Source organism: Armigeres subalbatus, chromosome 3 (assembly GCF_024139115.2).
Source record: "Armigeres subalbatus isolate Guangzhou_Male chromosome 3, GZ_Asu_2, whole genome shotgun sequence".
Lineage (NCBI taxonomy): Eukaryota > Metazoa > Arthropoda > Insecta > Diptera > Culicidae > Armigeres > Armigeres subalbatus.
The window spans coordinates 164851095-164871880 of record NC_085141.1 but is presented as its reverse complement, the minus strand read 5'-3'; the positions used below and the strand labels follow the sequence as shown (position 1 = coordinate 164871880).

Sequence of the window (20786 nt, the reverse complement as noted above, 5' to 3'; positions counted from 1 at the left end):
TGTATTATTGAAATGGGGAATGTTCGATAAGGGTTAAAAGGATGATAATAAATCAAGTTTTTGTGAATAGTTAAAATAATTAAAATATTCTACGATTCAGTTTTTTTTATTTTTGGAAGAACTAAACCCGTTACGCACATTTCTGCTGAGGTCAGGAAAGATGAGCTCTTCAATATCTCAATATTATGTTTGTGACCAGTTTAACAACTAATTTTATGTTTGTCACGATGTGTCAAGATAAGTAATAACTTGCTCATAATGAGTTGGACTGACTTCTGATAAGTTGTAGTCAGCCTATGACCAGTTCATACCGTGTACACCATCCCCGAAGATTACGAAAGAAAACATGTTTAATATACACAAAAACATCATTTCATCCGGAACGTCAGCAACACGAAACAAACTAAGAAAAAAATGAAAAATTGTAGTGGAAGTTGGAATTAACTTAAACTCTTTCAGACGTTCATGCTCCGTGTGCAAAATGACTCATTCCTTCAGTTGAATCATGAAATACATTGAACAACCTTTTCACCTGAGGGTACACAATTTCGATCTTTGAATGTTTCCTAATGCAACATGTTTGTGCCGTATTAATTGCCACAATATGTTACGTCAGCAAAAAGCACATCATCATTATCCCTTTTTCATGAATTTACCCACATTCACCCTATATTAGCGGAACAAATTGAGCGTATATCGAAAGAAGTTGATCTTGGACCCGCCAACTAACACTGACTATTCACATGGCATGAATGACACACAGCAGGTGAAAGCATCTGACCGAGAAGCCATTAATCTAATCTCACCTGTCAGTCCAAACATTGTCGAATGAATTTTTAATTCAACAAATGTGTTTAGCTACCGGTATGCACAGATAGCATTGGGCCACACGGTTTCCGGTTTGTGTCGCCGTAAGTGGCACTTGATCAGCTGGATACGGTCTTAGCGCCACCTTTTCCAGCATCCCGCATTCCAGGGGTTGTTTCATGTTTTTGATTTACATAGGCCGTGAAATGGTGCTCAAACCAAACTTAATCATAATGTAAATCATTGATTATTATGGGTGTCTGTACATTCGCCACATACATGCTTATTTTACATTGCATATCAGTTCATATGGTAAACATTTGTTGAATTTATTGTTCAGACATTTTCGACCATAGTGTTATATACCAATAGACTAAGCTCGACGAATGAAGGTAATGTTTGTTATGTGTGTATGTATTAATGGATGTGTATGTGTTAATGTGTACAAAATTTTGCAGACATACTTTTTGGAACTTAAGATTAATCAAACGACGGGGTCGTGGCCCATTGTTTGCTATTGAAAATTGTACGGATCGGACTATGGGATCAGAAGTTATGGCCAAAATACTATTTCTTATACGCAAAACACGCTAAAAACACTCACTCATATTTTTTTAAATATTTTTCGGCACCAACATGATATCACCTAGCGGGATTAATCAGTGGGTGAGTTTTTTAATAGAAGGTTTCTAAAATGTGTATGGGCCGATCTGACAGACCCTCTCCCATCCCCTAATAAAGCATTACATAATTTGCAAATAGTTTATTCATTTGATTTGCAAATAGGTCATTATAATATCTCACCAATGGGACTATTACTCCTTTTACTGTCACATTTCTCCAGGATCATTTGCAAACGTATGAAGACATTAACATTTATTATTATTATTGGTATGCAAAAATTTTCCAATAATGTGCACCATAACATGTTTACTCACATTGGAGCTCGCTCTGAACATGACATCATCACAGTGGTTCATCATCACATTTTTTTTTAGTTAGCCTTCCATTGAGCCCGAGGCTGGCTCATCTCCGAGTTTTGAAACTTAGTTTCCGTGTAACAAATTTGACTAATATTTTAGATTGTATCGTTCGCCATCATAACCTTTTATTTTCTCAAGTAAGGCCGATACAAATAATTTTTAAGAAGGTTTTATTCAAAATTTTTTCCAAAAATTATAACCTGATTTATAAGAATAATCAGTATTTTGAAATCATTTTTATTATTGACCAAGATTTAAAAGAAACATTTCGCTACAATTTAAAATTACAAAAATAATAAAAGTACCCCGACTACAATGAGCCTTGGAATTAGAAGGTTAATAGTGCAATAAATATTGTTGTTTTTTCGTAAATCTGAACAAAATAACGTGTAACATATTTTTAAACCACTATTTTTAAAATTTCTCGAAAAAAAGATGAATTTACAATTTATTTTTTATGCTTTCCGTGTTGTTCAATAATTCAGAAAGTTACGACGTAAATAGCAGACATACATTAAATAAATGAATTTGTATTGTAAGAATATCCCTAAATGCTTGGTGCCAGTTAAGCACTTGAAAACCCGCAGGCACGTGTTTATTCATAAATACATCAATACACATATGCATTGCATACAATGGAATAGTTATAACTTCAGAAAGATTTAACCAGGCGGAAATTTTAAAAGAAGTCATTATGTTAGGTTTCCTCTTCGTTGAAAATTCAAATGCAAAAATACACACAACAAACAGACCTCCAAGTATCTTCCCATGTATCGAAACGCAGCCAACAGCAGGTGCGGCCCATTCGTTGTCGAATCAAAAGCCGCCCTCGGCTAGCCCCCAGGTCTGGTCATGGGAGGTATGTGGGTCTTCACACGTTGCTACGGAAAACATTTCCGAGGTAAAACATACGGCAGCAGGTGGTAATGGTGGGAAAGTTCCTGCCCTGTTGTACTTGCTACATATGTGTTTTTTACTGTTTCGTCTATTCGCTACACTTGGTTGCCTTAATTTTCTTGGTTCTGCTGAGCATCTCACATAAGTACATTTACATTGGCGAAGATGTAGCATGGCGTTAGCTTAGAAAGGAGTTGGAGGTATTACCTAATAGCCGTCGTCGTTGCGCGCGCTGATCCTGTTTAGAGATCAGCTTTGGCGACCCTTGTTCAAACTACGCTGGCTCCGTAGGAGAAGCGGTAATCGTGATTGCTGTGGCATGTAGTTTTCCTCCTGTTGTTTGCTTTCGTCACGGATAGTCATTATGAAACAGGTTATTATGCGATCGTCACTAGGTGGCCGTTGAGGATGGCCTTTCTACATTGTTCTCGCGAAAAGATTTACCTTTTCAAACGTGAGTTAAGTGGACGACATTTGCGTCACCGGCTACTTACAGCATTGCACAAAGCATATGCAACTAATATCTGCTTAACATACAAATCTCTGAAAAACCAAATAGAATAATCTTTTCCACACTAGTGTCATGTATCATGCAAACCTGAGCCAAAATTTAATAAATTAGAGGCCACGAACATTTTTTATTACTGTTTTTGTTTAAAATACATGAGGATCAACAAATCAATGCTACAAATCAATTTAAACACACTGGGCTGAAGTCTCGCTAATAAAGATATAAAAAAAATTAAACACACGACCTGGACAATTTTTCAATAAAGAGATTGTTGATTCTCACTCATGCAATTTTTTCACCGATCTGAGCAATTGACGATGTAAGATTGTATGTATTTTTTTATCATCATAAGAACAGTATGAAGTTTGTTGATGTAATGCAAAAAATAAACAGAGGAACTCATGTAACAGTGCCGTAGCGTGAACTTTTGGAACAGATCCATATCATGGATTTTCGCAGCGTTAATTGTAAGGAAAATAAGCTTGCAATAGTTTACATTTGAGGGGGTTAGACGCAGAGGGGTGTAAGTGACATTTTGGTCAAAATTGAGTTGACTACAGCAAAAAATACTTCGGTTCTCAAGCTTATGTTGATATAGGCAATATGTTGATATAGGCTGTACGATGTTTATCAAAAATGTGAAAATTCACAGAAAATTAGTAATTTTTTTAGCTCCCATACAATTTGTACGAAGAGAAAAAATATTGAAAAACTTTGCACCCATTTTTCTCAAAACCAACTTTTTATCACTTACACCCCTTTGCGGTTGACCCCCTCATTTAAAATAATTCTAAATTCACTTAAAATAAGTTTATTTCGTTTTTATTTTTCTTTTATATGGTTTATTTTAGAAACACATTTTTCTTAATGATTATTACGTGCTGCGTTGTTGGGTCAGTTATCAAATTGGCATGCACAAAAACTCATAAGTTTATTTTCGAAGATTGCCAAAACTACGCATGATCCAGAACTCATTTAAATTTGGCTCCTCCCTGCTCAAAGTCTACGCTGCACATATGTGCACCTTTTGCCCTTTTCCTGTATATGTTCTTGAAAAATTGCATTGTATCTTTGACAGACTACTGGTTCTAAAAGTGACATATGGCATCAGTTTAATGATTGTGATAACGGACATTCATAGAATAAATGTTATGAAGCAAACGTTCCTGAGCTTTGTTTGATGCTCTGAATTGTAATTGAACTTTGACAAATCCTGGAACCGTAAACACAATGTGATGGGAATGATACTCTCCGGTCACGGATATGTGAATTAATCAGAATATTAGGATCCAATTATTCTAATCAAGCAGTCTCACCCATTACCTACATCACGCATTGGAAGCATCATCTGAGAACGATATCCGCATTAAGTACCTACAGCACAGCTAAGTAAGCTAAGTTAGTTGAGCTAACACACCACACAAAGGGGGGGTCTCAATTTTGCCCTACCTATTTAATGTACATACATTCTCGCTCTCCATTTTTTAAGCTTTATTAATGTGTTTTTTAAATCTACAGATTAAGTTCAACACCGCTCTCGGTCTCCAGAAAATTTCCTAAGGAATTAGAATGTATACACCAATCGCCAAAACCTTTATATATTGTATGGAAAATTTGTCAAACGTCTCCAGTAAGCTTGCGAACAAAGGAGTAGAATTGCCAATCCGGAAATGGCGAATCCGAATCTCGATCCGATCTAGGCTGTTTTCGGTTGGGAGACAATCTTGATATCCCTGTGCTTGGCACAAAAGAAACATTTAACAGTGATTCACTTGATTTGCACTTTTCTAAACTTAAATGATCACATTTTTGGAGTCATCCTTTTATTTATTTATTTATTCCAAAAATAGCATCAATATCACTCAATACGGAAGCAACGTTCAACTGTCGTTTCTATTGTTCCACGCATGCTGCGATGCAGCAAAGCTGAAATATTAAAAATGACAGTTGTGCATTGCTTCCATATTGAGTAGTGTGCTTCCGTGAGTGCATAAGTAAAATTTCAAATCAAAGCTGGTAGATCACTTTTACGTAGTGTTTTACGGTGTAAGATCTACCAAACCGAGCCCTAGCTTAATCCATTTTTCATGCTAGGGCAATAAGTTGTGGTATTTCAAGAATTTATCGTATTCAGTACCCTCTATAGAGGTATTGGTATACCAATTGCAGTTTTTGAATTATAGCAAAATTAACTTTACCCTGCACATGGTTGAAAGACTCAAATTTCTCTTGTTTGAGGCTAAATTGTATGCAGCGGAAACAGCTTTTCTGGCAATTAGTTATACAACCAGGGCCCATCGACCTAGACAGATCTAACAACTGGAAAAAGTTCGAGTTAGGGTTCAATGGATGTACTAACTCTTCATGAATTGGTAAACAATGGTAGTTCGAGGAACACACGGAAATTCTTGTTACTGAACAACTTCTCTAGATTGAAATGGTCTTGTAGATAGAGCTAAATCCCGGGTTTCTAGCTTTACTGGTGATATTCTAGAAGCAAGACAAGGATGTGGCTAGGATTCCGATGCATGGCCAATTAACAGTATTAATGTTATGTTTTTTCTCAAGGAAAGATTTGATAAGGGCCGCGCCTTCAATGAGACTTCTCTCTGTGAAGGGTCTAAATAGCGGGACCGTATCATGTACTCTTGGGAAAACAAAACAAAAACTGTATCGAATCCGATACTTCATTGCTTCGCAATAGTAATGGAGTAATTCGACATGCACTTAAACACTAAGGACACGGGGAATGCTACAATAGATCTAATAGCTGGTCGCAGTGGCACACCCGAACAGGAAAAAAAATTCTAATAATCTAATAGTAGATGAACGGCAGCTTGGCCTTTTCTTGTTTTTCATAAAGCGACTATTTCCATAGTAATTCCCATACAAGCCTGAATCGACGTGTACACAGTTAATTTACAACCACATTAGCTCAAAAATTGAGATAGATACTGTGGTCATTTGAAGCATAGAGTAGCGAAAAAGTCAATATTTGAATCCCCTTTATACGTGTTCAATATGGAAATTAAAAAAAAGTTCATTAGGGGACGGTTTTCAGAATGCCTCCGAAATCTGAAATGTGTGTGCCTCGATTATTTTTTGTAAGAAAAAAGTAGACTGAGCGTTTGAGGCCAAAATATTTATGTTAAGGTTGTCTTTTGTGAAAAAAAATTATGAAATGAAATTTAATAATGATAAATATAATAATATAATAGTTTATATATTACAATAATATAATATATTATATAATAATATAATAGTAATAATAAATATAATAATCGGTTTTCACCCCAGCTTGACCAGAACAAGTTGTACACACGCCAAAGAGCTATTATGTCACATAATATGCTGACTCCACAAGACGTAGAGTACATCAAGCGGGAAGTGCAGAGGGAACTAGGAGAGGAGGAGGAGGCAAGATCGAGCGATACATCGATAAGGAGTTCTGTTGGGTTGGATGCATCAATCGCAAGTAACCGTCGCGATTCGATTGCACCCGCCGCTCCAGGACCAACAGTGGAATTGCAACGACAGCAATTGAAGGACGAACTAGCTAATCATATGGGCACAGCAGTTACACAGTTCCGTGCAACAGACCCCATGTCCCGACACCGGATACCCAAGTTGCAGTACTCCTATCGGTTGACGAGTACAGTAAGCATCCTTAACCAGGATGTTTTGCCACAGTACTTGGAAACCGTGGAGAACCTTGAGGAGCTGCAATTTATCGTGTATTCGGCTGCAGTGACTGTTGTAAGAGCGTTGGGATTGCGAACGCGCCCATAAGGTGAGAGTGATGGACGCGCACGCCCCAAAGCACGAAAACCCGCGTGGATGCGACGTCTGGAGACCCGCATCGCCACACTGCGGTCAAAGGTTGGTCGATTAACACAGTACAAGCAGGGGAATCGATCAACCAGGCTAGTTCGAAATGTTGCTGAAATTGTGAAACCTACAGAACTCTGTGATCTCTTATTATGGAGAATGTTCGAAGAGGAAGGAGCAAAATCGAATGTTCAACATCAACGAAAAGGAGTTCTACAACCACATCCGAAACGACAAAGCCGATTTTGGCGAGGGCCTTCTGGAGATTGGAGAAGTCATGCAGTTTTGGTCCAATCTATGGGAGAACCCCGTCATACACAACGGCGATGGGGTGTGGATGGCAGAAGAAGAGCAATATTGTGGTGGAATTGGAAACATGACCGCTATCAACGTGACCGTCCAAGACATACGTGAGGCTACCTGGTATACCAGGAATTGGGCTGCACCAGGACCCGTTTTTGTGCATAATTTCTGGTATAAAAAAACTCACAACGGTCCACGGGCGGATGTCGGAATGCTTCAAAACGGTACTAGATAACCCTGAGCAGCTACCGGAATTCATCACAAGGGGTGTCACTTATCTTCTGCCGAAGGATCGGAACACCTTGAACCCAGCCAAGTACAGACCAATAACGTGCCTTTCCAGTCTGTACAAAGTGCTGTCATCGGTAATAGCGAGGAGGGTGCAGAACCATTGCGACGTCAACAACCTGATGACCAAGGAACAAAAAGGTTGTCGACGTAACACACGAGGCTGCAAGGATCAGGTCATCATTGATGCAGTCGTTGTTGGGCAGGCCACCCACAAGCAAAGAAACCTGAGCATGGCGTATATCGACTATAAAAAGGCATACGACTCAGTACCTCACTCGTACCTTCTCAAGGTACTGCAGTTGTATAAGATAGACGGTAACGTCATCAGGCTAATGCAGCACGCTATGGGGATGTGGAGCACATCCCTACACATTACAGATGGAGAAAAGGTGTTACGATCCAGCAAGGATGTTATCGATCATTTAGTAATCTGCGTTCGATCATTTAGTAGTTTGTCAATAACTCATTCCAGAAGCTAAATTTTAAAATGTGTTGTATGGTGGACTTCTAGTGCGAAGGTTTTTCTACAACTCTGCCTAATGGTTCGTTGTTAGAATTCAACTAATAACAGAGTTATAGCGCTAGTTGCAGTAACTTAAACTAAATGATTGGAATTTTGTTATCATTTAGTCTAAGTTACTGAAACTATAGTTATAACTTCGTTACTAGTGGTATTCAAACAACGAACCATAAGGCAGCGTTGCAGAAAAACCTTCGTACTAGAAGTCCACCATACGACACATTTTGAAATGCAGCTTCTGGAATGAGTTATTGACAAACTACTAAATGATCGAACGCGAATTACTAAATGATCTAAATGAAGTGGACCAGGACTGACTTGGAGGCGTTAAAACGAGCAGTACAAGTGGCATTCACTAAGCATCGCATGCGCCATTCAAAATCGTCCATTGAGAGAGTCACCCTGCCACGTACAGTAAGAGAAAGAGGCGTCACCGATATACAAACCCTATGTGTTTCCCAGATCCAGCAGTTACGAAGATACTTCGTGGAAAGCCAGAACCGCCACGAAATCTATCGCGCTCTGTCGACGAGATGATCGCATCGTGGAAGCAGAAGGAGTTGCATGGGACGCACCCCCATCAACTGGAGCTGGAATATATCGACAAAGCGGCGTCGAATACGTGGCTGGTGCGGGGTGAACTCTTCTCAGAAACAGAAGGATTCATGGTAGCCATCCAGGACTGGGTAATTGCGACGAAGAACTATCGGCACTATATATTGCACGAAAACGTGGAGGACCGCTGCAGGAAGTGCAATTCAGTATGAGAGACGATAAAGCATATCGTGTCCGGGTGTGCAGCCTTAGCTGATTCAGCCTATCTCGGTCATCATAACGAAGTAGCCAACATTGATCACCAACAGCTTGCGTTAAAGCACAACTTGGTTAACCAGTTTGTCGCCTACTACAAATATGTGCCTGTCCCGGTTCTGGAAAATAGTTTCGTGAAGCTGTACTGGGAACGCGAGATCATAACGGATGTCCTCATTCGTGCCAATCGGCCCGATATTGTGGTCTATGACAAAAGGATGAAGCGGGTAACCCTCATCGACATTGCTGTACCGCTAGACCATAATGTCCAAACAACATTCTCCAACAAGATAACGAAGTACCACGACTTGGCGGAGGAGTTGAAACAGATGTGGCACCTGGAGGACGTGCGTATAATTTCGGTTGTTATCTCAGCAACCGGAATCGTCCCGAAATATCTTCTGAGATTTTTAGGAGAGCTGGAATTATCTCATAACCTCCATAGCATCCAAAAGACAGTGGTTCTTGGAACTTGCAGCATCGTAAGAAGATTCCTGAACCACCATAACTAATACATCTGGTGCAAATGTTTATTATATGATTTTAAGTCAACCGGCGAATGAGATCCACAGAGCCTAATCCCGTTTGGCATTCAGATTGCCTGGGGTAGGTGAAAATTCCCAGCACGCTTGCTGAGGAAGTGCCAAAACTCTATAATAATAAAATAATAAAATGAAAATTAAAAAATGAAATTTTAATGTCAATCGTCATTGAGCCTTAATAGATTAAATTTACAGTATAAATATGCATTGGAACTCACTTTTTAAAATAAATCACTTCAATTTATGACACTTTCAAAAAGGCAAAAAAAATTGTGTTGTTTTTTTATTTAAAAATGTAGAGGGTTGTATCAAAGATACGACCGCAAATTAAACTTAGAATTACGTATAGTGCGATAGAGGATACGAAATTTGATCATCAACATTTTACGCATGATCATACCGGATGGCTAATAGTCGAAATGTAGGCAATTTACTGTTTAAGTGCAATTTCAACAGTGGCTGGCGAAATTAAATTTTTCAATAGTTAAATGCATTAAATCAATTGTTTACAACAGTTGTATAGAATCTAAGAGTGTTTACTGATCGCTTCATACCAAAATCTCCGGAATCCGTTGAAAAACGGCTGAGTTATTGGCTCGTACTTCCTAACCTCTTTTCGTGACGGTACCAAATTTGAAACCCCCTATCGGAAGACGTAACCCCCCCTTCCACCGGAAGACGTAATTTTACGTCAAAAAATTGATTTGTCCCTAGTTCAAAGTAGAGATCCCCATCCGGTTTGATATTGAGCACAAAAAATCATGTTACAATAGCAAACTTATAACGGTTGTCAGAACGACCGCATCTGTTATCTGTCAAAAGATACGTAGGGGTGCCCATAATCGAACGGTGCCCACAACCGAACCTCCTCCCCTACAATTATAAAATTATTTGGAATGAATTAGTACCGTTTTCTTCGCGATTTAAACCCAATCTTTGATTTCTTGAAAACTATAAGTAACTAAGGGTAAAAATCAGTTGTACTTTTAAATATTTGTAAAATCATCATACTATGTGAAAATGGAAGTTTGTTTGTATTACATAATGAAAATAATAGCAAAATACAAAAAGTTTTGATGTAACTTTCCATGTTTGTTTGCTCAACATTCTAGAGCGACGCGACGCTAGCATACTGTCCATAAAACTTGCACTGGAACACTCAGTTGGGCAAAAAAATAACTTTTCCCAGTGGTTATTCTTATCTTATTTTTATATAAGGAAACGGTTCGGCACTTCATCTCATAGCTCCCATTTCCATTCCATCAAAAATAAAGCAATGAAAAGGAATTTGCCTTTTTTTAAATTTTGTGTTTTCAGCAGTGAGCACGTATGTAAGCAAGAAGAAGCAACGAGATTGGTGCTGTTTTTCTTTGTTTTGCGATGAGATGAATATATGGTCAGTGAGATGGAAAACGAAACAGTTCCCCTATATAAAACAAAGTTGCCATTTGTACGACCGCGCATCACTCAAGAATGAACCGCCCAATTTTTGCTAATTTATATTCGTTTTCTTCTTCTATTTACGAGGAAAAATGTTATGATGAAAATAGAATTTTAAAAATTAAAACTCAATCTTTTCGACAAAATTGTATCAAAATATTGATCAATTTTTGGCGAGACAGCTAGTCAGCTAGTATGATATAAAATTGCTTCAATGTTCAAAAATGGAACGTTTTTCGAAAATATGTTTCACTGGTCAAAACGTCCCCGGAATAGGCAGGAGGATATGCCCTTACCAACTGCACACATGCGCGGCGAGCCTGCAGCAGTTACTTCCTATTGAAATGTAATTCAAACCTGCTCAAATGAACTTATGTTGGGTTTTTTTTTATGTCAAGTACATAGGGATTTGCAACCTTTTATTATGGGATAGATAAAATACTAATAAAGGGCCATGAAACGCCTTTGGTTACGGTGTGGGACGTTTAGCCCAGACACTTGGTATAATCCATTTAAAAAAAAAAGCTTTATTACGTGTTCTCTGTAATATTTAATATGACTACTCACAGGCAATGCATTTGCGACTTTTTGGACTACCCAATAACATAAAGTTTGCATAAATGGCGTTAAACAGTAAAAAGTTATCATAAGTATTGCCTTAGGGGGGCGTATTAGACTGTCTTACCTTACATTCAAATGTCTAATAATTTCTTGCAAAGAAATTTATCAGAGGTTATACCAGATAAAGAAAATACCTGTTCTCAAAGAAAGACAACTTTTAATGCACAATCATATTTTGATGTTAGCATTGTTTTTAAATTAGGGTTAAACTACATGAATTTAATCAATCTATGGGAAATATGGAAAATATTCACCCAATAGTCCAGGCAGTAATTTGATCGATTCTTCTATAGACACTATGAGTACTCAGTGCTCGCTGCTGAAAACATAAAAAAGTCATTATTTTATTTGCTACTTATTCCTTTACTTTCTATATGATGGAGATTGAAAATATGAAGAACCGACTTTTTAGACTTTTAAATATATTATTGGCCTGAACATGCTCTCAAATGTTTTAGGTTGTACGAGAAAACTAAGATGACTACCACTTCATCCCAAAGCCATTTTTTCAGTATTCTATCATTGACGAAATTATGGAAAACATTGGTAAATTGGACACACTCTAGTATTAGCGACCTTTCAACATTCCACTTCAAGGTTCATTCTTTATAGACAAAGTGTTACAGTATATCCAGCTGCCTAACATTACTCAGCAACTAGTTGTAATGATTAGTAGATCAAGTTCTGCAAATTACTTTCCCTTTGTCACTAGCCACAATCGTATCTCATTATCCGGATGCCTGCAGCAAAGCTTACTAACGTTGCTTGCAAAATAAAACTAGAACACCACTGTCACTTGTAAGCCTGTTTTCAAGTACTGTATAATTAGGATTTGAAACAGAACCAACAGCTTCTGTTTGAGTAAGTAGGGAACAATGTAGCCACTTTGCATTATTATCCAGTTTTCATGTTTGACTCATGAAGTTAGTTTTGACTCAAACTGCATCCACAGTACACTTTTCCAAACAAATGATAATTTCTTGAAATATTCTTCATATCACATTGTTCAATATAAAATTTCAACTCACCAATGAACAATCTTAACCACATTTTTACAAACACCGTAACAGCCACTTCTCACTTGATAAGTCCTCGAAAGTCCTTTCAACTGCAAACTGAGCAACACTAAACAGCAACCCAAACTGCAAATCGCACAGATTAAATAACTCCAACGACGCGATTCTGCGGTTTAACAAGGCTCTACAGGATTTTCACCACTTTTCTTGGGGAACGAATTTTCCGACCGACATGCTTCGCGCATGTCTACCAGCGCACAAATTAGACGGATGCAGCTTTGCAGTTGGCATTTATAAAATAAGAAATCACAAAAGCGCGTCTCTAACGCGCAGCCCAATAGTGGCGGGTTCGTAGAATATTGAGCGCACGAAAATCCGAATCATTCGCCGAAGCCGTCGGGGTCTCAGAGAGGTAACCTACTGCTCGTTGTTGTTATTGTTGCTTGCAGTAATCCGTATCCGCGCGCGCGCCAGGCTTGAGAGTCTTGGACTGCATCGTGCCGCATGCTCGCCAGTCGGTGCGAGAGAAGAATGGACCCCCCTGGAAACCAGAAGCTCGACATGCAAGCGCAGTAGCAGTGGTTTGCGAATCTCTGCGCTGCTTCAATACATACTTGAAACAGAAGGAGTTGATTTGATTGGAAGAAGATGTTTAATTTGTGTATCGATACTTTTGTTTATTTTTATTTCAATATTTATATTCAACTTTAATGTATGTATAATACCAGTCCAAAATAACAATTTGAAAAATGGCAGCAAAATTATTCTAAAATTTTCCATAAAAATAAAGAGGAGACATGCAAAAAATGAAATATGGATAGAAAAAATAAATAAATATAAAATACTCATCAATAATGCAAGTTTTTCAAAAACAAGAGAAAATAAAAAAAATCAGGAATTTCAAATTTCATTGACAAATTTAATTTTTAATGTCCAATAATTATATTTAAAGAAGAGGTCACCTATGAAAATTTTATTGTTTTTTTTCTTTTTATATTTTCCATTGGATTTTATAATTTTTCAAATAACAAGTGTTCCGTAACTGTATTCGTATTCGTACTCTTAAAACACTCAAGACGATATTCCGTAAAAAAACCGTTTCTACACCCCTGCACTAGATCGCGACTACAACAAGTTGCAACTCCCATTGCACTCTCTTTTTCTCTATTATGCATTACAGAAAAAAAAAGTCTGAGCAAAAGAGAGCTTTGGAAGCATACGAACATTCACACATGGAAACTGTTGAATTCCAATTTGAAAGGGAAAGGAATCAGCAGTTCCATGATGTTGAATCTAACATCTTCGCCCCCACTAATCTATGGGGACCAACAATCATCTGTGCTATGTTTGAGTTTCTAGCTTACTAGTTTACAGCAATATAGAGACCTAATCTAACGAGATGTTCATGAATGCACGAAAAAAGGCAATGTACAAATCGTTTTCCCCATTTATGCAATTTGTTCTATCACAATGCAAGCATGTACCCGGCGTCGGCGATAAGTACACGCGATCCCTGAATATATGCATATGGAATAGATTTAGACACGTGATATAATGAAAAACTGTTACCAAAGGTTTGTTACACTGCTCCAGTTTGCGGATGAGGTACCTATTGAATTCTATTGAATTATAATCGGCATATGCTCTTCTCAATTCACGTTTACCTTGCTGTACTCAGCTCATAAGAAAAAAGCCTTTGTTCTGATGAGTATGTACTAACAGCAATGCTTTCTGGAGAAGACCTGTTGAGCCAACTTGTTAAATATAATTTTCAAGTTCGTATATCATGATACTAATGTGATGATACTCTATACATAGATAACTTTAGAACATTCCCAAACCGAAACCAAGAATTTAACCAAGCCACCTTCCATATAGTCTTACTATGTAGCCACGCTGTTTAACACCACGCTAAATAGAGTGCAAAACAGCTCCACGATAAGATGCGCAAAGGCAAATCAAATAATTTTGAAGGAGGGTGGAGTTGCATTTCGGTCCGAAATGAGAGAGGAACATAAAAATGCAAATATGGTATATTTGCTTAAAAACCTCAAAAGTGTCCTATCAAACACCAAGATATACCGGATCGGAAAATCACCTGATTCCGTACTGTTGATGTCTAATTTTGTTTCAAAATAATCTATGAGCTTTTTTGGAATTTTTGAATCCATTAAAATCGTTTTTCAACCAAATCTCGAGACCGAAAATCATTTTTATCTATCCATGTTGAAAATATACTTATCTAACAGTTACACGTTATTTTATAGGTAAGCATCATTGGTAGAATTACAAATTCAGAACTAATAATTTCCATGAACCCTCAACATCTCGGGGGTTCGTCGCTTGACAATTTCACTTCACAATCGTTGAAGTCTTTCGAATGTCGACACTGTTGTTTATGCATTTATTCATTCTTACGAAACATTGCGAACAGATTTGACGTATTAATTTAAATAAAGTATAGCGAAACAAGAACCTCACATTAATTTTGTTAATATTCGATACATATATGTATGTATGTTATGATGTATGACGAACCAGGGAGCACACACGCAGGACTTACGTTTTCCAGCTTCGGATCTCCAGGAAATCCAGAAGGAGATTGGCCGGTTGAAAAACAACAAAGCCCCTAGGGTTGACCCCACTACCAGGAGATCTGGCCCTCGAGGAAGCGATTAGCAGAGCTAGTATTCAAAAAAGAAGATATGCTTAAGGCTTTTGCGGCCGATATCGATATTATCGGGATTGACTACCATGCTGTGGAAGAGGCTTTTATGCCTTCTGAGAGGGAGACAATGAGGATTGGATTTGTAACCCTAACCAGTGGTTACTAGCTTGAACCAACTATCATATCAAATGATTGAACCACCATACTATGCAAATGTTTAAGTATTTTTGTTTTGCATAATGGAAATAGGGTAACCGTACCCTTAGTGGAGGTAGCACCAATAGTGGAGGCAGTGGGGTTTTAATGAGATTTTTCATATTTTTACACTTTACGATGGGTTCAGTTGATGTATCGTGCTCTAAATATCCTGTGAAGTGCAACTTATCTTAAGATTTCGCTCGAAAAACTATTAAAACAATGATTTTTCTTAATAAAATTACCCCCCTTGCTCCCAGAGTGGTGAAACTGTACCAATAGTGGCGAGCCTCATAAAAAATTAATGGATAGCACCACTATGGGAACCAAAATTATTTTTTACCGCCACTACAGGAACAGTGTACCCATTAGTGGTGCAAGTAATATTTTGTAGTTGTTGATGTTAAATGACAACAATCTCATTTTTGTTAGCAAATTCATTAGTTTATCTATTGGGTAAGATATTAAAGCTGTAAATTTCCAATAACTATCAATTTTAAAAAAAAATGTTCTACTAATACCTCCACTATTGGTACCGTTAGGTTACCGTTAGATAAAATACTAATTAAGGGGGTTAACACGTCTTTGGTAAAGGTGGAGCGTTTTGCCCAGGCACTTGTTGAAACCAATTTTTTTCATAATTCTTCAAAAAAGCATTATCACGTATTCTCTAAAAAAAAAAGCTTTAATATAACTACTTACAGACAATGCATTTGCAACTTTTTGGACTACCAAATAACACAAACTTTGTATAAATCGCGTTGAAAAGTTTAAGTTGTTTAAGTATTGCCTTAGGGGGCATGCTATACCGTCTTAACCAATCTTTACAAACGAATCTTGTAAAAATCTACGTCGACTTCGTTACTCTTATGTGTTTTCTTGTTTTATAATGCACAAGAAAGGCACCATCACCGCTAGGTGGATTATTCAGGCCCACGGGGTCATATGTGACCCAACAGAAAACGATTGTTTAAAATCACACGATGGATAAAAGGGCTTTACGACCCCTCCCCATGGCATCTGCGTGTTAGGGGGGCTGCCTAGGACGTGGTGGGGGTTGGCTTCTTCTTCTTCTTCTTCTTCTTCTTCTTCTTTTTCTTATTGGCATTACATCCCCACACTGGGACAGAGCCGCCTCGCAGCTTTGTGTTCATTAAGCACTTCCACAGTTATTAACTGCGAGGTTTCTAAGCCAGGTTACCATTTTTGCATTCGTATATCATGAGGCTAACACGATGATACTTTTATGTCCAGGGAAGCCGAGACAATTTCCAATCCGAAAATTGCCTAGACCGGCACCGGGGAATCGAACCCAGCCACCCGGAGCATGGCCTTGCTTTGTAGCCACGCGTCTTACCGCACGGCTAAGGAGGGGTTGGCAGTGGGCTCTGTAAAACCTCAAAAGCTACATGTGTCCGCAAGCAGGCCCTATCTAAGCGACCGTCTACCGATCAAAGCGCACAGGAGCCCAGGCAGTGCCAACTGGCATGGGGAGTGTCCCTACTTCGGGAGGGTAGTGCGTGTGTTGCTTCAGCAGAGAGCGAGTGATCTGCTTGTGTTGCGGCAGGAGTATCATAGTGCGTCACCACTATTGTCAGCTCGAAGCACAGAAGTTTGAGTGTAGACTGCGTATGCTGCGACAGCAGTGCCATAGCGTAGTATCGTTGATTGGTTCCTACATACTATGTAGGAACCAATCAACGATACTACGCTTTGGCACTCCTGTCGCAGCCAGGGACAGAAAAAGTCATTTCAACTACACTCAAACAGCTGACATCCAACTCACAATCAAGTTGCTAGTCCTTCCCGAATTTGAATGTGCGAATGAATAGGACGGCATGTGCACGAACCGCAGCAAGCGTCGACTCTCGGTGTCAGCGTTGTTTTGTGCGGTGTCAAAATAAATCTTCAGCTTGGCACATTGATATTCAATTTGAAATCTCAAAATATGAATATCATTTCATACTGCGGTGCATGGATTCAACATTTTAAAGTCAGATTCCTAAAATATATGCATCAGTTTAGTATATAAAGTAAAATAATCACCATTTATCGGTGCAAATCAACCGCAATTAAAAATATTCATTTCAGCCCTGGTAGATAGGATTCATTTTTTACGCTCGATTATCAATCGGCTATTGAAGATCGGGCGATTAATTTGATATGGAAGTTTGGCAGCATGCTGCAAGATGTTCGGGATGCCAGGGGATATTTTCAAATGTCTTCACAGTCGAGTAAAAATGTCTTCAAATGTCTTCAATATCAAAATTATGATTAGCAATGAAAAAATTTCAAAATCCAATAGGTTTGTAATTTCAATCATCTCCTTGTTTTATGTATCGTTTATTTTTTAACACTTAAATTGCTAGAATTCAAGAGAATATTCTTTTAAATTTTCATGAGTAAGGAAAATGACTTTCCCTTGGATTTTCTAATGAGTCTTTAAATATAATTCCAACGGATTTTTCTAACTGAATTTCCTTGTGGAATTCTTCTGTAGAGATACGAAAAAATTCACCGTGAAATTTTCAATTTTCTGAAGAGATTTCCGAAAGAATTTCTGGACAATCTTCAGGATAAATTCCTGATGGATTTTTCAGAGACTTTCTAAAGGAATCCCTGAAGGAATTTCCGGAGGAGGAAACTTCCTGAGGTATTGATCAGGAATATTGCGCAAGAATTTCCGAAAGAATTATTGGAGGAAATAACAGAGAAATTCCAGAGTATAGTTCAAGAGGTATCCCAAGTAACCAAAAGTTCCTTTAAGAGTACGTTTTTGCTTAAGCAGCTCTGTGAAGCTGATTAAGCGAAATACGTACTCTTAAAGGAACTTTTGGTTACTTGGGATTATTGTAGAATCTTTCGGCAACATTCTCGGAGCATCACCCAAAGGAATTCCTGGAGAAACTTCCGAAAGGATTCTTGGAGGAATTTCTGAACGAATGCCTGCAGGTGCTTCGAGAGTAATTCTTGGAAGATCTGCTGGAAAAAGTCGTGAAAGAAACAAACTAAGGAATTTCTGAAGGAGCGACTGGAGGAATTCCCGACGGAATTCTTGGAGGATCTAACGGAGAAATTTCTGGACGAACTTATGGAGGAGCTGCTAGAGGTACTTCCAGGTACTTCGAAGAGACATCCTTTAACTTTCAAATACAAATCCGTAGTACATCCTACGAAAATTTAGACAAATTTCTTGTGGAAATAAACATGAATTCTTTGTAGGAGTTCAGATGATTTTCCTGCAAAAACTAAGAAATAGTTTTGTGGAAATTAAGATGAATTTCCCGTTAAAATTTTAGGGGAATTCCTCTACAGCCCATACGGGAATTATTATAAATTTCCAAGATCATTTGAAAAGAATTTCCAATTTCAATTCTCTTGAATTTTTATGAGAAATTCCTCGGACTATTAATGAGAAATTCTCTTTATTTTACCCGATTTTTTGGGTCCCAAAATGAAAAATCGATATTCAATTTCTTTCAGAGAACGATGAAGTTAATCATCCTGAACGCGTCAGTTTTCCATTTGACTCAAAAATCGAAAGGAACATTGTTTAATTTGAAATTCAAAAATAGATGAAAAATGCTTCCTCGACATTTTCGGTCTTGTTTGACGTACGGAATAATATGATTCGAAGGCACTCGCAGGACACTTGACACAACCTTTGACAGTTAAAATATGGGCCTGGGTCATTCGTTCTGAAATGTTGGACAGCCCACAATTTGCCTTAATATGTCTTAAATAAATTATATTATTTTACTGATTTAGACTTTGACCAGAATTTTTATAACTTCGGTTCAAGTTTTCCTGACCGATGCACTATCGTTTGCATTTTTCTAAAATCCACGGAAAATTCATCGAGTTCTTCAAAATTTATTCTCTTCCTCGACGTTTATTCTGGGAATACCGAAAGATCAGATGATTTATAAATAAATTTAAAAAACGGTTCTAGCCCAACAACAGTAAAATTCTGTCTTTTTTTTCCGTTTGAAATAAATTAGATCGGTCATTGCGTTCTGATACAATGATCGAAATACCTTTTTCGCAGACACGTCGAATACGCCACCACTACCAAGGAAAAATTAAACGAATGCTGCCATCGGGAATTTTTAAACCAGCACATAACTAATATGTGTTGCAGTTGTCAACCTCATCAACCGGCTAGTGTAAATGTGTTTTTACGTTTGAAATTTTAAGCCCGAGACATTTGTCTATTATGTATAACTTTGGAAAATTTTATATGATCTGCATATAGAAGTCACAAAATTTTTAAGTTAGTCATCAAATATTTTCTCAATATTTTCTATTCGCTGGCTTGTTGATTGTCTTCAAGTATCTTTAAATAAGAAGGTAAGTCTTCAAATATTTTAAAAAGTCTTTAAAATGTCTTCATGAAATAAATGTCTTCACAGAGATTCAAATGTCTTCAAATTGAAGACATGTCTTCAAATCTGGCATCCCTGGATGTTCGTGCCTGCATTGCCGAGCGTCTGATCAAAACAAACACGAATCAATGGCGAAGCTGCCTACTGAGCATCGATGCAACTGATTGGCAATTAAAAGTGAGGTTAAGTTTCGAAAAATTTCAAAACTGGAATCAAAATTTACGCTCTCTTATCACTTCAATTGTGAGAATCAAAGCAGGGTCCTTGCTACATACTGCTATTGACACCTCGAGGCATGGAGTGTTAGGGTGAGCACCCAAATAAGACTCACATGGGGCGAGTGACATGGCGAAGCTGCTTCGGCGGCAGGGTGGTAGTGGTGCACGGGAAGTGCCCCTACTTCGGTAGGGTAGCGCGTGGTCTGCTTCGGCAGAAGAGTAAGTGATTGGCCTGTGCTGAAGAAAGAGTGTCGTAGCGGATAACCGCTATCGTCACCCCGAAGCATGGCAGAAGTTTGTGTATAGACTACACATGCTGAGGTAGGAGTGTCTTGGCGTTAAAAAATAAATTATAAATTATAAATTTTTTTAAAAAACGCGATGGATAAATGTAAGCGCTGTATTCAGCAAAATTGCTTGAATTTAACTCTCCTATCAGAGAAAATATCAGGCATGGGTTTCAATTTCGCATGAAAGGCAGCCATTATAGGATGTTGTGCTTTTTTGCCTTTCTCGTATACAAAGTATACGTAAAGGCTATATGTTCGCTCCAAAAACGAACTTTTTATAGGAGGCCCAGAGACCCATAGTGTTATATACCGATCGACTCAGCTCGACGAATTGGAGTGATGTCTGTGTGTGTATGTGTGTGTGTGCGCAAAAAGTCTAGCTCATTTTTCAGGCACTTATCCTTAACCGATTTGCTCGCAACAAATTGCATTCGACACAGAATCTTGTTCCATTGCTTCCT

General features: G+C 38.0%; 1 protein-coding gene across 1 annotated transcript in view; it reads right to left on the bottom strand.

Annotated features, from left to right (window-relative positions):
- The window catches only part of LOC134226015 (transcription factor SPT20 homolog), a 42776-nt gene extending 29830 nt beyond the window's left edge, over positions 1-12946 (bottom strand). The window contains exon 1 of the mRNA XM_062706528.1: positions 12582-12946. Within this exon, the coding sequence (XP_062562512.1) occupies positions 12582-12603 (22 nt within the window). The 5' untranslated portion in view covers positions 12604-12946. The remainder of the gene's footprint in view (positions 1-12581) is intronic.
- Between the last annotated feature and the right edge of the window lie 7840 nt (positions 12947-20786).